At 43.9% G+C, this 16,619-nt stretch overlaps 1 protein-coding gene across 2 annotated transcripts in view; it reads left to right on the top strand.

Moving 5' to 3' along the window:
* LOC117347039 (transmembrane protein 45B-like) overlaps positions 1-15,571 on the top strand; it is a 103,421-nt gene extending 87,850 nt beyond the window's left edge. For both annotated transcript variants that reach the window (XM_033917345.1, XM_033917346.1), the window contains exons 4-6: positions 9,429-9,613; positions 10,481-10,626; positions 15,308-15,571. In XM_033917345.1, coding sequence (XP_033773236.1) covers positions 9,429-9,613; positions 10,481-10,626; positions 15,308-15,419 — 443 coding nt within the window. In that variant the 3' untranslated portion in view covers positions 15,420-15,571. The remainder of the gene's footprint in view (positions 1-9,428; positions 9,614-10,480; positions 10,627-15,307) is intronic.
* Positions 15,572-16,619: the final 1,048 nt, after the last annotated feature.

Raw genomic sequence — 16,619 nt, 5'->3', positions numbered from 1 at the left:
CCTGATGCTCAGAGAACAACACACAAAACAGTCCCCTTACCGCTGCAAATAATAATAATAATAGCTTTTCAGTTCAAGACGGTGTAGAACAAGAGGTGCTGTAAGGACAGCGAGGTGACATCAATTAGAATTGGGGAAGGGTATAAAGACAGTTTTGTGATGAAGTAGAATAGGGTAGGAGGAAGAGGTGTGTAAAATGAGGTAGATGTCGCGCAGATTTGGAAGATCAGATAAATTTGTCGAAAAGGTGGATTTTTAGTGATTTTCTGAAAGAGTGGTATGTTAGAGAGTTCAGGATTAGGTAGCGTAAGGTGTTATTCCAGACTAGAGAGCTGCACGGGAACAGGGACGACGGGAATCCCGTGGGATCCCCTCTGGTCATGGGGATCCCGTGGGGTTGAGAGGCAGCTCGAGCCAAGTGGCTCGTCTTCTTTTCCTGCCCTTCTGCTCCCAGCACACCACACGTAGCTAACCCGGAAGTCTTCCCCAGACGTCAGAGCTGACGTCGGAGGCAAGGCTTTTTGGGTCAGCCACGTGGAGCGAGCAGTGCCCGCTGCCATGTGAAGATGTGCAGCACTTGGGAGAGGTAGAGTCTTGTGGGAGCCTCGGAGGTGGACAGAAAAGGCAGGGCCCGCTGCTCTGCGATGTGCAGCACTCGGGAGACAGGAGGGGGGCAGAAAAGACAGGGACTGCTGCCCTGCAAAGAAGTGCAGCTCAGTCAGTTGGGAGAAGCAGAGCTGTTTTGCATTGTAGACCCCCATATCTGGTAAGTGATTATTTAAATACATTGTTTGGGGGCTTTCCTGTAGGCTTTGTCCTTTCAAGTTTATTGCACTTTCTCTGGATTTTTGCTTTTTGGCATTGGAGGCGGGGGGAGGGGTGGTTAGCTTTCTTTAGACGACCCGTTCCATTTCTTAGCCTGGATTTGTACAAATCTCCATAGGAGATTGGGCAGTCTCTGCTCCTATTTTTATTTTTAGCCTAGTTGCTCCTATTCTAGCCGTTTTTAAAACGATATATTTATTATTAATTTGTTTGGATTTATTGTCACACTTATTGTAAGTCTGAAAATGAATAAATAATTTTTTTAAAAAAATTATCCGTTTTTAAAATGATTTTTAATATTTATTATTACCTTTTGGTTTTTAGCTTTTCAGTTCAATCTAACAACAAAGGTAAAAAACAGAATTTATTAACTAAACCATGTTAGCTTTGGGAAATGTATGGAGCAGATGTCTTTGTATTGTGTTCAAAAGAAAAGGAAATGCATTTCTGGTTTTATTTCTACAGTGTTGAAGTACTTGCTAACCTTTGCTGTGGCTGGTGGGAATCCCCAAGCACCGCCAGCAGAGGACCTCCTCTGGAGACGGCCAGAACTCCCCTCCACCAAGCACAGCAGTTGCTGGCAGCATCCATGAGCCACTGAGGTGCCAGCATCTGTGACTCAGGGACGCTACTGCTGTCTGCCAAGCTTGGCAAAACGGACCGCCGGCCAACTGCAGAGGAAGTCCTCAGCTGAAAGCTTGAGGGTCCTCTCATCAGCTGAGTAGTTCTATTTTATTTACATTAGAGGCTCTGGTAGAAACCCATTTACAAAGTATGTATTCTTCCCAATTAATATTTCCAAATTAATAAAGTGTCTTTGCTTATTTGTAAATGGGTCTCTACCAGAGCCTTAATTAACTATTTCTGAAGTTTATAGGGATGGGCAGGGATGGAGTGGATTCATCGTGGGGACGGAGGGCTTCCTCACGAGGACGGGTGGGGACGGATGGGATTTTGGCAGGGACGGGTGGGATTTCTGTCCCCGCGCAACTCTCTATTCCAGGCCCCTGCTTGAAAGGAGTGTTATGGGTTCAATGTGGAGGCAAACACTGTATCTAAATTCAAGAAGGCCTGGGACAAGTAAATAGGATATCAAAGGGAAAAGAAGGGATAGTAGACGGTATGTATGGGCAGACTGGATAGGCCATATGGCCTTTATCTACTTTCATTTGTGTATGTTTCTATGTGATTGAGTGTTGTTTTAAATATTTGTTGGTAATATATAGAATAAAACAAAACATAAATGAAAATGGGTTGATAAACTTTTTTTTAACTAACTGCATTTTTTTATTAGCTTTCGAAGCTAACCCTTCTTTTTCAGATCAGAAATAAGCAAATATTGACAAATATCAGACTATATAAGTCAAAACACAAAAGCATTCCAGTGGCAATTACATACCCCCTTCCTCTTCCTGTGAAAGGTGAGAAAACAGGGAGAACTGAGTGAGTGACAGACAAGTAGGATTACCAGGCGTCTAGATTTCCTCGGACATGTCATCATTTTGAGAACATGTCTGGGGGTCCGGACAGCTTTTCAAAACCCGTCTCTCTCTCTCTTGTTCTCTCTCACACACACACTGACTCACTCGGAGCAGAATTGGGTTGATTCAGGAAAAATAAGTTCTTGAATTGTGCCAAGGGTCTGTCCTGGCATTGTTAATTTGGTAAAAAGTTAACTTGGTTTCTGTATGATATTTAAAACTTGGATCTTTCAGAATACTTTTCAATAGTTAACTGTTATTTTTGCAAAACTGTTAGTTTTGCATTGCTCGGAGTAGGGAAAGGTAATTGAAGCTTTGAAGATGGATTTTTTTAACAAAAAGTATTTTTAAGGTGGTTTACAATAAAATCAATCACTAGATATCTCCATCCTCAGATTTTCAGCATCACTGACCTTAAAATTCAGGTATATCTTTAATGCTGAAGCTGCCATTTTCAGAGAAAAAACCACCCCAGAGTTTAAATATCAGAGAGTATGGATTCAAACTTATGCTATAATGTAACTGAGAGGGCAGTTAGGAAATAATTTTATGGAGAAGTACAGTACCATCTCCTCTAGTCCTTCCTTTCAATGCAATGCTAATGGATTTTGCACATAAGTGCAGGCCTTTGTGGAAGAGTAAGGAGTTATTGTCTGCTAATGCAGCCATTCCACCTCCATATAGCAGGGGCTGCTAGCACAAGACTGAGTAGACTACATGGCAAAGACTGCACTTGGCTTTACAGGTAACCCTGTTGAGTCAGGCGGTGGGGTTCAGCGGGGAGGTATTTATCTGCCACAGAGGAGAATCATTCATGGAGGTCCTAGAGTGCAAGGATTCTGAGGGAGAGTAACCTTCCCTAGCCATGGCTGCATTCAAGCCCTGGGGAGGACTTGAGCGAAGAAGCTAGCCAAGAACCTATACAGGAAGACACTAGAGAGGTGAGCCTCTAAATCAAGCATGTCAAACTCGCAGCCCAGAACAAACATCTTTGTGGCCCAGCCAATGTAATCCAATAAGTCATAACTAGAGTCCTGAAATTTATTCTGCAATCCATCAGTGCCGAGCAGTCGCCTATCTAAGCCGGTCGAAAATGATACAATGTACGAGTATAATCAGTTGCTTATTCTTATTAAGTACTACAATGTGTACAAGTTCACACCTCTAGTTATAACGCACAATTTCCCCACTAATACTAGCAGTGAATCAGACACCATTAGTCTTGTACTGACTTGCATGGTGTGTCTAACAGGAAATATTTTGCCTTTTGAGTACAATAAAAATACGAGTATAGGTTTATTAATTTGTGCAATTATTCTGTGTCTGGTAAGTTAATATTTAAGAAAAGTTATTGAATTTTATTGAAATGTTTTATTTTTTGTGTTAACAATTACTCTTATTTCAGCTCTTTGTATTCAGTATATCTTTATCAAAACCAAGTGGTAGTAAAACTAAACGAAAAATTGCTGATGAACATCGAAATTTCCAAGAAAAGTGGGAATTGGAGTATTTTTGCAGTGAAGTAAAAGATAAAATAATTTGATATGTAATAATGCTATTAGTGTGCCAAAGTTATATAACATTAAACGGCACTACGAAGGATTAATGAGACAAGAAAAGTTGAAAGAGCTCAAGTTGGGATTGAAAAACAACAGTTCATGTTTACTAAAGTATCACAAGAAAGTGAAGAGGTGGTGCATGCAAGCTACGCCTTGTCAGAGTTGATACTAAACACTCAAAATCTTTTACCGAAGGTGATTTAATCAAGGGATGTCTAATTAAAGCTGCAGAAATTGTTGGTCCTGGAAACATGAAGGTTTTTCAAACAATCTTTGTCGTGAAATACGGTTGCAGAAAGAATTACTGATTTGGCCGGCAATTTAAGTGATCATATCAAAGCAAAATCATCTAGTTTCTAAGCATTTTCCATTGCCTGTGGCGAGAGTACGGACATTGGGGTTGTAGCTCAATTAGCTGTGTTTCTTCATGCTTGCGACACAAATTTAAACATTTTGAGGAATTATTGGAACTAGTACCAATGCGTGGCACTACTACGGGACAAGATATATTTGTGTTTATGAACTTCTGCAAAAATACAATTTACCTTTAACTTCTGTAGCTACAGATAGAGCTCCTTCAATGGCCAGAAAACACCAACAGTTTTGTGGCATTACTTCAAAAAAATAAAGTGAAATTTATGACGGCTCCAAGATTCATCATACACATTGCATTATACATCAAGAAGTATTATGCATAAAGGTAACAAACATGGAAAATGTATTGCATTTGTCAAAAAAATAATCAATTTCATAAGATCTCGAAGCTTAAATCAGCGACAATTCTCTGTTTTCTTAAGTGAATTAGAAAGTGAATATTCCGGTTTGTCCTAGGTCCTTAAACAATTCTAGGACTTGAAAGAAGAAATATGTCAGTTTTTAATAACTAAAAATCAAGATACAAAGGTGTTTTCTGATCCACTATGTTTACAAGATTTATCCTTCATGGTTGATATAACAAAACACTTAAATGATTTAAATTTAAAAGTGCAAGGAAAAGATGAGATCGTTACAAACGTGTGATCAAGTTAAAGCATTCCAATGTAAGCTAGTTCTTTGGGAAAAGCAGTTGAAAAATGAAGATTTAAAGCACTTTCTGACATGTAACATCAACAAATCAAGTTTAGGTGAAATTGCATCTTATCAAAAATACACGGAAAAAATTTTAAGCCTTAGAACTGAGTTTGAAACAAGATTTGCAAATTTAAAATCTTTGTTTTCTTTGATTTTCTCAATAAATATAGAATCAGTTCCTAATCATATGCAAATGGAAGTAATCGAGATCCAGTGAGATTCAGATTTGAAGACGAAATACAGTGAAGTTGGCTTGCTTGCATTTTACAAATATTTGCCAATCAGGTTTGAAAATTTGCATATGAAATTATTTCCATGTTTGGAAGTACTTATCGGTACAAGCAGTTAATTATACTTATGAAAGGAAATAAGTCTCCTATAAGATCCAGAATTATCGACATTCACCTTGGGTCAGTTTTTAAAGTAATCACCGCAGACAAGATTTCACCTGAAATAGGAAAAATAGTAGCAGAGCAGAGATACCAAGTGTCAGGAAGAAAACATTAATTTTATCGTTGCTCTTGTTCTATTTTATACTCTACTTTTCAAAATAAACCTAAGTTTCTATGAAAAATTACATTTTTTGTTTTTTTTGTGGTCCACATAAACATAAACCTTGTGGGGCTCATAATCAAAAACAAACATCTAAAAAGTGGCCTAAATGGGTACTTGGACAAACAAAAAGTCTGATCGTCCAAGTACCCATAACCAAAGCTGGTTTTAGACGTATCTAAAACCAGCTTAGGCCTTTCCCCTGCCTCTAAACGCACAGAGAGAAAAGAGGCGTGTTTAGAGGAGGGGAAAGGGCAGGAGGTGGGCGGGAGATGGGCCGACTTAGACCTAGGCGTCCAGCAGGTATAACCAAAACTTTAGGCAGGTTGCCTAGTCGGCACTTATACATTTTAACTTAGACCAAGTCAAAACAGGTATAAGTGCCGAAAAAGGGCCCACTGAGCTGATGGCGGCTGGCGCCATCAGCTCAGCAGCCCAGAAACCTACCCACCCTCTACTGTAACCATCGCGGCAGGAGAGATGGCTCATCTCCCCTGCCACAATGGCAATCACCCCTCTACCCAAACTACCGCAACCCGCAACAGGAGAGATGCCTAATCTCTCCTGCCGCGGTTTGTGGCAGCTCGGGTAGAGGGGTGATCGCCATCGCACCAGGGGAGATAGCCAATCTCTCTTGCTGTGATCCATCACGCCCCCCAACAAGAACGGGCAGGAGGGAGCCCAAGTCCTCCTGTCCCGGCAACCCCCACCCTGCTGACTACAATCCGGGCAGGAAGGAGCCCAAGCCCTCCTGGGGATCCTAGGCCCTCCTGCCCTCGGCGCACCCCCTCCCATGATCACTCCCGAAACCCCCGATTGGCCCCCCACCCCCCACCCCTGCCAACCCCTCAATCTCCCATACCCCTAACCTCCCTCCTCGTACTTGTAAAAATGTTGGCCGGACAGACAGTTTCTAAGCCCTTTCGTCCGGCAGGTCTGCCATCTGTTGAATGGCAGGCCTTAGGGCCCAATTGGCCCAGGCGCCTCAAACCCCGCCAATCGGGCCTTATGGCCCACCATTCAATGGATGGCAGGCCTGCTGGATGGATGGGCTTGGGACCCGTCCATCTGGCCAACATTTTTACAGGTCAAGTGGTCGGCAGGGGGTCGCGGGGTCGGTGGGTGGGGGGCCGATCAGGGGCTCGGGGGGGTGATCGTGGGAGGGGGGTGCGCTGTGACAGAGCCGGTACCTGTATTTTCCGGAACCCGGTCTCTGCTCACCCGAGCGCAACTCCGGCGTGCTTCCGATGAAGGAAGGAAGTCCTGCTGGTATATCCTTACTTGTCAGAAATCCAATATAAAAAATAAACAAATCAGCTTTACTGGTTCAAAGTCACTTTATTCAGTGAAACGATGATGGGAGCAACGTCTCCCTTAAGCACTCAAAGAAAAATCAAAGTCCAAGTAGAATGCTTTAACCAAATATCAAAAATAAAGTATGGAGTGGACCCACCGGAATGGGTTTACCACTGCTACCTTCACTCAGGCAATTCAGGTAAGTAACAGTTCAGTATTGCAATCACTAACAGAACTCTAGAGGGGTTGTCTTTACCTTAAGAAGGCAAAGGAACCTTTTTTCCCTCACACAAGTTCTGGGCCTCCAAGCTCAGCAAGTCTTAAAGCTTGGCTGTAACCAACAGAGAAGCTGTTGGTGGGGGAGGGGAGTAAAGGAACTCACTTATCACTTTTCTGATACCTCAGAATGCCAATAATGGCCCCACTATCCCAACCTGGATCTTAAGTGAATTCTCCCCAAAAATCACAACATTTACTTCCCTCACATTCACATACATGAGTCCCCAATTCAGGCCAATTGAATTAACTAAAAAAAAACGTGTTTTTTTTTTCTTCTTAGCACAAGTCTATGCAGTTTCCCACATACAGCACTACTGCACAAGAATACTCTATTAAACAGAGAAAGCTCCTGCCTGCACAAACCTCCAGACCTGCCACTTATCCTCACTCCAGGAGCATGTCTTCAGGCAGTCCAAGGTTTTCTCCCCAATCCATGGGTTCAGGCAGAGCTGGCTGGTTGGCAATAGGGTCAGTGTCAGCTTCCTGCATTATCACATCCTCACAGTCAGGAATATAATCAGGAGAGACCCTTCCCTGAGCTGGCTCAGGGCCAACTAACTTTCCTCTCCTCAGAGCAGCCTCTATATTGTTCAACCGAACACACCCTGCTCTCTGAGGGGGAGGAGTTACCTGCCCTGTTTGCTTAGTTTGTCTTGGATTTTTCATTATAGGTCTCAGCTGAGAGTGAACAGGAGGAGGGAGGTTCCTCTGAAGCTCTTCTGAGCTGTTCTGCTCCCCTTCCTCTACTCCCTGCAGTTCAGCCTGCTTTAAGTTAAAGGGAAATCCACATTTTCCCCTGGGACTAGTCACAATCCTATCCCCGTGGTTAGCTCGCTGTATGACTGGATAGGGTTTAGTCACCGGCAGCTCTGGGATGAGCGGAGCCACAGGGGACGGATTGTGACAGCGCCGAGAGCAGGAGAGCCTGGAATCCCTGCTGCCTGTATCTTAGTGGGGATGGGGGTTAGGGGAGTCACCTGGGCAGCAGGGCTTAGGCTCCCTCCTGGCCCAATTGCTGTCGGGGTGAGGGTGTCGACCTTCGCCAGGCCAGGAGGGCTTGGGCTCCCTCCTGACCTGATCGTTACTGGGGTGCTGGGGATTCTGTATCCGGTGTTCTTTTTGACAGACACTGGTTACAGAATCTAGCTTTTAGGCGAAGGACTGGCCCCTCCTTCGCCATAAAAGCCATTGTTTTGGGCATTTGGGACTTAGGCCTTTTTTAGGTTGATTATATGGTGTAAGTTTAGACATAGTGGTGGTCTGGGCGTTTAAACAGCTGAACGTAGAGGCAGGCCATTATTTTAAAAAAACCTCCTTTTGGACTTTTATTTGATAATGGACATTTTCCCTGCTTCTTCTTTCAACGTTTAGAGACTTAGGCCAAAAGGGGACTTAGACGGTTTTTTAAATTATGCCCCTCTGTTTATTTGGCCCATGTCAGCCTTTGAGTTTGACATGCTTGCTCTAAACCAAAAACGTTGGAAACTGAACCAGCTTGTTTAAAGGTGACTGCCTGTGTTTGGGGGTGTAACAGCTGAGTTGAGACTGTTGTTGGAGAAAAGAGGTTTCTTTCTCCAAAATGTTCTTCTGTTTGGACTATTGAACAAAGTGAAGTAGGAACGAGGCTTATGGTGTTTTAAAGCTGAGAGAACTGGGGAAATTGAACCAAAAGCTGAGGTTGCTGGACTGAATGTGATATGGCTAACTGCCTAAAGAGTACAGGCTACTGCACTGGCCATTTCTTTGCCTTTCCTGAGCCTATGAAGGAATAGACTTGGGAAGATGTCTCAATAAAACATTTTGTTGCACCTTCTAAAGTGGTTTATGTGTGCTGATTGGGTGAATGTGTAGGGTTCCTGGAAACCCCGGCCAGGAATCTCTCACACCTTGTTAGACAGGAATGTTAAGCTGAACAATCTGCAATTCATTCCATTTTTCAGCGGTTGGTTGGCTTGGAAGTGTCCCAGCATTTTGACTCATTATTAATATCTTAATTTGCAAACTGCAAATCCTCTACACTGCATATAGGGCTCCTTTTACAAAGCCGCGCTAGGGCCTTAACGCGTGGAATAGCGCACGCTAGATTGCCGCAGGCGCTAGCCGCTACCGCCTCCTTATGAGCAGGCGGTAGTTTTCCGGCTAGCGTGCGCTAATCCGGTACGTGCGATAAAACCGCTAACACAACTTTGTAAAAGGACCCCATAATCTATTTTAGGGAAGTTGCAATGCAGATGGGTAGGATTGTTCTGGAAAAAAGAGTATAACTCTCCTTTCTGGTTTGGGTTGATATGTTCTAAAGTCATGGACTGTTGTGCCTTTCATAAAGTTGTTTCAAAGTTAATTTAGTATTTCATAATTTTATCAGGGTTTCTCTTCTATTTTCATGTCCATAATCGCCCTGAACTGGACCAGCATATCCACACACTGCTTCTCATTGCGATATTTGGTGGGGCATTCATTATCTTTCTGGAGGTGTTCATAAGGGACCATGTTGTTTTGGAGCTCTTCTGTACCAGCCTCCTCATCCTCCAGGGTACCTGGTTCTGGCAGGTTAGTATTTTATTTATTTATTTAACAGTTTTATATCCTGCTTAAAATCTAAGCAGGTTATAGTAACATACAGTATACATAAACCAAATAAAATCAACATAAAATCAAACATCTTTCATCTGCTATTTATTATTAAACAATACCTCATAACTATTAAAAAAAAAAAAATTCCATAAATAGTGATTTTTCAGAAGTTACTTGAAATGCTGGATGTTATCCATCAGCCTCACTTGCCCAATCAGTTTATTCCAAAGATTCACCCCAACTACTGAAATTGACAGCCACCTTGTACTTTCGGATCTCAATGAGCGCTGTGGGTGATGCCATGTCATAGATTGTGATAAATACCACGACGCTCCATTATGAACTGCTTGAAAAATCGGCACCAATGCCTTATATACTATCAAGCTCTTAATAAGAACCAGTACAATTGTAAAAAGAGAAGCAATATGTTCAAACTTACCACCACCACCACAAATAAGCTGTGTAGCAGTAGAGAATGACACGAGGAAAAAATTTGTCCCTGTCTCTGTCTGTCCCCGCGAGCCCAGTCCCCGTCCCCGCAAACCATCTGATCCTATCCACATAAGCCTCAAATAGTTTTATACTTAACTTATTTTATTAAAGTATGAAAAGAAACAATATTCTGTACAATTGTCATTTTATAAATCCAAAGTTCTGGCTGCTGAACTAGAGAAAGAGATGTTCAGCTGGCAGGGCAATGTAATAACGGGACGTATGATCACCTTAGTCATATGTGATCTAGGGGCATGTGTCTTCCCATTTTCAAATGAAAATGGGAAGACACATGACACACACAGGTAATGAATTTGGAAAGTTAACATCTTTTTGTGTTTTTTGTCCCAGATTGGATTTGTGCTATTTCCACCTTCAGGAGGACCAGAGTGGAAACAAACGGACCATAACAACATCATGTTTATCACCATGTGTTTCTGCTGGCATTATTTGATTGCCCTGATCGTAACAGCCATCAACTACTATCTAGTTTATTGGTAAGTAAAACATTGGGGATAAAAGTCAGGGAAAGTCAATTATGCACATTTACTCTGCTTCTGGCAGAAAAATGCAGAACGAAAAAGTGGAAAATTACCGGACTGTGTGTATAGTCATCGATGGAGACTGCCCCGACTTTGTTGGTTGAGCTGAGAACTTTTTAGCGGCCACTCGTATTAAGATCTTTCTGTCCCATGCCCTTTATAATGAAGACCGCTGACCAATTTAATTGCTGTCCTCTGGACCAGCTCCATCCTGTGTTTCATTTGTTCTGCTTCTTACCCATCCCATACTCCCTTTTGCCTTCTCCACCAATTTTCACCTTTTCTCACTCCTTCATAGACTTATACCTTTCCTACTTTCTGTCCTTCAGTTTCATACTGTCTTTCTATATTGACCCAAATCAAACACTCCATGGTAATGCAAATACACACTCACCCAGGCTTTTTCTTTCGTTGGTTAAATTTATTTGCTTTAATGCACTAACATTACCATGGAGTGTGTTTGATTTTTGTTTTGAATTACTTTCCCTCCATTCCCTACGTTTTTGATTCTCTATATTAACCCACATTTCTAGCCCAGCAAATTTAATATACCCTTACACATACCATACGGTATAGCGGTATATAAGAAATAAATTATTATTATTATTAACCAGTTGCCTTGTCCTCACTACCAACCAACCCCTATGTCCCCCACTCAGTTCTTCAGTCCCCGGTTACTTCAACCCCAAGTCCCCATTCAGTCATGAATGTCCACACTCTCCTCCCTCTCTTCAACTCACCACCTCATACTAGAAAAGCCCCTTCACCATCCAGCAAGTTGCAACAGTGCCCTCTCCCCCCCCCAAAAAAAAGTGGCTCCAGATTAAAAATGGCTACCATGAACTTTAGCAGTAGTATTGTAAGACTACTGCTAGAGATCATGTTGGTCATTTTTCATTTTTAATACTGATTCACTAGGAGTAGGAGTGGGGTTCACTCTTGTCCTGATGACTGCTAAACCACTAGGCCTGAGAGAGAAGAGCAGGAACTGGAGGGTGATCTTGTCTAATGTTAAGCCTGAATAAAAACATAAGAAGCGTCATCTCCGGATCAGACCCTCGGTCCATCAAGTCCGGCAATCCGCACATGCGGAGGCCCCGCCAGGTGTACACCTGGCGTAATTCACCCATATCCTTTTATGTCTCTCGTAGATGTGTATTTAGTTTGCTTTTGAAACCTAGGACGGTCGATTCCGCAATAACCTCCTCTGGGAGAGCATTCCAGGTGTCAACCACTCTCTGCGTGAAGCAGAACTTCCTGATATTTGTCCTGAACTTGTACCCCCTTAGCTTCATTCCATGTCCTCTTGTCCATGTCAAATTGGACAATGTAAATAATTTTTTCTGCTCTATTTTGTCGATTCCTTTCAGTATTTTGAAGGTCTCGATCATATCCTTTCGCAGTCTTCTTTTCTCAAGGGAGAACAATCCCAGTTTCTTAAGTCGATCCTCATATTCCAGTTTCTCCATACCTTTTACTAGCTTCGTTGCTCGTCTCTGCACCCTCTCCAGCAGTTTTATATCCTTCTATAAGTTGGGGGACCATTGTTGGATGCAGTATTCCAAGTGGAGTCTGACCATTGCTTTATAAAGCGGCATTATGACCCTCTCCGATCTACTCGTGATTCCCTTCTTTATCATGCCCAACATTCTATTTGCTTTCTTTGCTGCCACCGCACATTGTGCTGACGGTTTCAGGGTCCTATCTATCAGTACACCCAGGTCCTTTTCTTGTTTGCTCTTACCCAGAGTTGCACCTGACATTCTATACTTGTATTCCTTATTTTTTCTGCCTAAATGCATTACTTTGCATTTCTCCACATTAAACTTCATCTGCCATTTCTCTGCCCATTTCTCTAACCGACACAAGTCGCTCTGGAGTTCCTTGCTATCCTTCTGCGATCTGATCGCCCGGCATAGCTTTGTGTCGTCTGCAAACTTGATGATCTCACTAGATGTTCCTTCTTCTAGGTCATTGATATAAATATTAAATAAGATCGGGGTACACCGCTAGTCACTTTCTCCCAGTAGGAGAACTTCCCATTTATGCCCACTCTCTGTTTTCTGTTCTGGGTGCTTAAATTATAGCATCTTGCCTGTTAGAGCCGAGGTATGACTTGTTATTTCACAGAGATGTCTCTACTCGGTAGCATAGTAAAGGGAGATGGGGGCATACTGTCCCAGGTGCCATCTTCACAGGGACACCAGTGCTGGCACCATTCCTCCTTCCCCACCCCATCCCCATACCTCTTGAAATGTTTGCACGCACAAGCTTGAAATGTTCACTGGCACAAACCTGCTGCTCACACTGGCCTCAGCTCCATTCTGATGTCACTTTCTGATTCCATAACCAGAAAGTGATGTCAGAAGGGAGCCAATGCTGGCACGAGCAGCAGGTGAAAAATGCTGCTTGTGCCTGTGAACATTTTCAAGAGGTGGGCACAATGGGAAAGAGTAGTGGGAGGTGCACAGTGTGGTGATGCCAGGAACAGCCACCCTCCTTTCATACGCTACTGCCTTTACTACTACTGATTGGTGAAACATCAAAATATTTTATGGTGTCTTCTGGTTGAGGGTGCCTCCTTTGTCTGTCTTTCTATCTCTCTCCCTGCCCCTGTCTCTTTTTTCCTTTCTTTCTGTCTCCCTCCTGTTATCTTTCTTTCTTTCTCTCTCTCTCTCCCTCCCGCTGTCTGCCTGTCTTTCTTTATGTCTTTCTCTTTCCCTAGCCCCCTTTGTCTGTCTGTCTCTCTCTGGCCCCCTGCCTGTCTTTCTTTCTGTCTGTCTTTCTCCCTGGCCCCCTGTCTGTCTGTCTTTCTGTCTTTTGTTCTCTGCATTGCCTGCCTGTCTTTCTGTCTCTCTCCATGGCCCCCTGCCTGCCTGCCTTTCTTTGTCTTTCTCTGTGGCCCCCTTCTGTCCCCCCCCAAAGCAAACCAAGATTGTTCCCTGCCCCCCCAGCACACCCCTCCCCCAAAATCAAAGCAAGTTTGCTCTCTGGCCCCCTTTCCCTCTTCCCCCCCCCACTACCCTGTGCAGCAGCAGCATTCCCTCCCCCTCCATTTCCCTGTGCAGCATCAGCATTTCCCTCCCCCACCCCACTTCCCTGTGCAGCAGCATCATCAGCATTCCCTCCCCCTCCATTTCCCTGTGCAGCATCATCATTTCCCTCCCCACCCCACTTACCTGTGCAGTAGCAGCAGCATTTTCCTATCCCCCACTTTCCTGTGCATCAGCAGCAGCAGCAGCATTCCCTACCCCCCACTTCCCTATGCAGCAGCAGCATTCCCTCCCCCTCCATTTCCCTGTGCAGCAGCAGCATTCCCTCCCCCTCCATTTCCCTGTGCAGCATCAGCATTTTCCTCCCCCACCCCACTTGCCGGTGCAGCAGCAGCAGCTGCACAGCAGCATTTTCCTATCCTCCCACTTCCCTGTGCAGCAGCATCAACAGCATTCCCTCCCCCTCCATTTCTCTGTGCAGCAACAGCAGCATTTCCCTCCCCCACCCCACTTCCCTGTGCAGCAGCAGCATTCCCTCCCCTTCCATTTCCCTTTGCAGCAGCAGCATTTCCCTCCCCCATCCCATTTGCCTGTGCAGCAGCAGCAGCATTTTCCTATCCCCCCACTTCCCTGTGCAGCAGCAGCATTCCCTACCCCCCACTTCCCTATGAAGCATCAGCATTCCCTCCCCCTCCATTTCCCTGTGCAGCAGCAGCATTTCCCTTCTCCCACCCGACTTCCCTGTGCAGCAGCAGCATTTCCCTCCACCTGCCCCCTCTTCCCTGTCCAGCAGCAGCAGCAGCATTTCCCTCCTCCCACCCCACTTCCCTGTGCAGCAGCAGCATTTCCCTCCTCCCACCCCTCTTCCCTGTGCAGCAGCAGCATTCCCTCCCCTCCATTTCCCTGTGCAGCAGCAGCATTTCCCTCCTCCCACCCCATTTCCTTGTGCAGCAGCATTTCTGGCCGGCTCCCTTACCCTTGCCAAAGTTATTTTTGAGTTTAAAGCTGTCGCGGCGGCTCCTCTCACAATCCGCACCTGCATCGGAAGCCTTCTCTCTGAAATGACATCAGAGAGGCTTCTGACGCAGGTGCAGCTCATGAGAGGAGCCGCCATAGCTGCTTTGAACTTAAAAATAACTTTGGCAAGGGTAAGGGAGCCTGCTAGACCGCGGGCTGCAGAACAGTACCTGCGGGGCCGCAAGTTTGACACCGCTGTTATACAGAGTGAGAGCAGGAGGGGGGAGTCACCTCTGTGCATCCCTGCTTCACGTGCCTCCGCATGCGCAGAAGAAACCACCGCCGACTCCTTCTACTGCCCATGCAAAGCCACGGACGCACGGAGCCACCAGGTTTGAAGTGCGCATGCGTGCTAAGGGAATTATTATAGCGGATTAATAATGACTATAAGCAAATTCATTTTCCCTCTGCATGCCTTAGAGAACTCATTCTTGTTTTTAAACCTGTCTCAGCAGTGCCACTAAACTGTGCAAGGTAAAGAATAGGGCATTTGTTTTGAAGTAGTAAGTGTAAAGCCTGCAGAGATCCTGTTAGGAAGAAGGATGTCCCATCTAATGTACAGTACTGTGCTATAGTAACATTTATGGACTGCTATGTAATCTAGTCACTCTCTCTGCTCCACACAGTTTTGTAAAGAGACGAAGGTGGAACAACTCTGAAATGAATGTTGAGATTCGGAAGCTAAATTCAGACAAGGATGCCAAAGCTGCCCTCCTGGCTGGGTCAGAAGAGGAGTAATGAAGACACAGCAAAACAGGTTTCCAAAGAGCTGTGTGAATTTCAACAAGGAAGTGCAAACAAAAATCACCATATTTCTGTTCAAAATCTCATTTTCTCAAATGATGCCAAAAAAAAAAATAAAGGCGGGAGGAGAGAAGAAGTTCCTACTCTGAAATTATGAATAGGTAAATCTGCACAAGCCTATACTACATGGGAACCTTAGTATTATGTGTATTGCATTTTACTATTTTTAAAAATGTTTCCAGAAGTGTCTGTTCATCTGTGTATATATTTGTATAATATTTATAAAATGTACAATTATGCCAAATAAAAAGCCCTTCTTGAAGAACTTGTCCCTCTTTTTTTTAATTTTTTTTTTACTTTTTAGGAACATTCTCCATCTCTTTTTCTCTGTAAATGATGCAGGTGGAGGTGATTGCAATTTTTGTAGACTGAGGATATAAAAAAAATAATAATAATTTTGCTACTGTAGCATTTCTTTCTAATATAATAACATAGTAGATGACGGCAGATAAAGATCCAAATGGTCCATCCAGTCTTCCCAACCTGATTCAATTTTTCTTAGCTATTTCTGGGCAAGAATCCAAAGCTCTACCTGGGTTCCAACTGCTGAAGTCTCCGTCAAAGCTCACTCCAGCCCATCTACACTCTTCCAGCCATTGAAGCCCTTCCCAGCCCATCCTCAACCAAAAGGCCATATACAGACACAGACCATGCAAGTCTGCCCAGTACTGGCCTTAGTTCTTCAATATTTACTATTATTTTCTGATTCTAGATCCTCTGTGTTCATCCCACGCTTCTTTGAACTCTGTCACCGTTTTGTTCTCCACCACCTCTCTCGGGAGCACATTCCAGGCATCCACCACCCTCTCCATAAAGTAGACTTTCCTTACATTGCTCTTGAATCTACCACCCCTCAACCTCAACTTATGTCCTCTGGTTTTACCATTTTCCTTTCTCTGGAAAAGATTTTGTTCTACGTTAATACCTTAGCTATAACATATTCTCCTATGCCACCTTGATTCCTTACATTTGTACTTCAAGTTGGGGGAAATATACTTTGCCACTTAAGTTTTATTGGTACTGCCAAACCACCTAAGAATATGTGATAGACATTTTAACATCTTTATTGCCCCATGTTGGGTGGACTTCTTTTATTTCATATGAGAGGTTCCTTTTATCAAGCCACGCTAGCGG

The sequence above is a fragment of the Geotrypetes seraphini genome, chromosome 13, assembly GCF_902459505.1.
Source record: "Geotrypetes seraphini chromosome 13, aGeoSer1.1, whole genome shotgun sequence".
Taxonomy (NCBI): Eukaryota; Metazoa; Chordata; class Amphibia; order Gymnophiona; family Dermophiidae; genus Geotrypetes; species Geotrypetes seraphini.
This window is presented reverse-complemented; position numbering and strand designations above follow the sequence as displayed.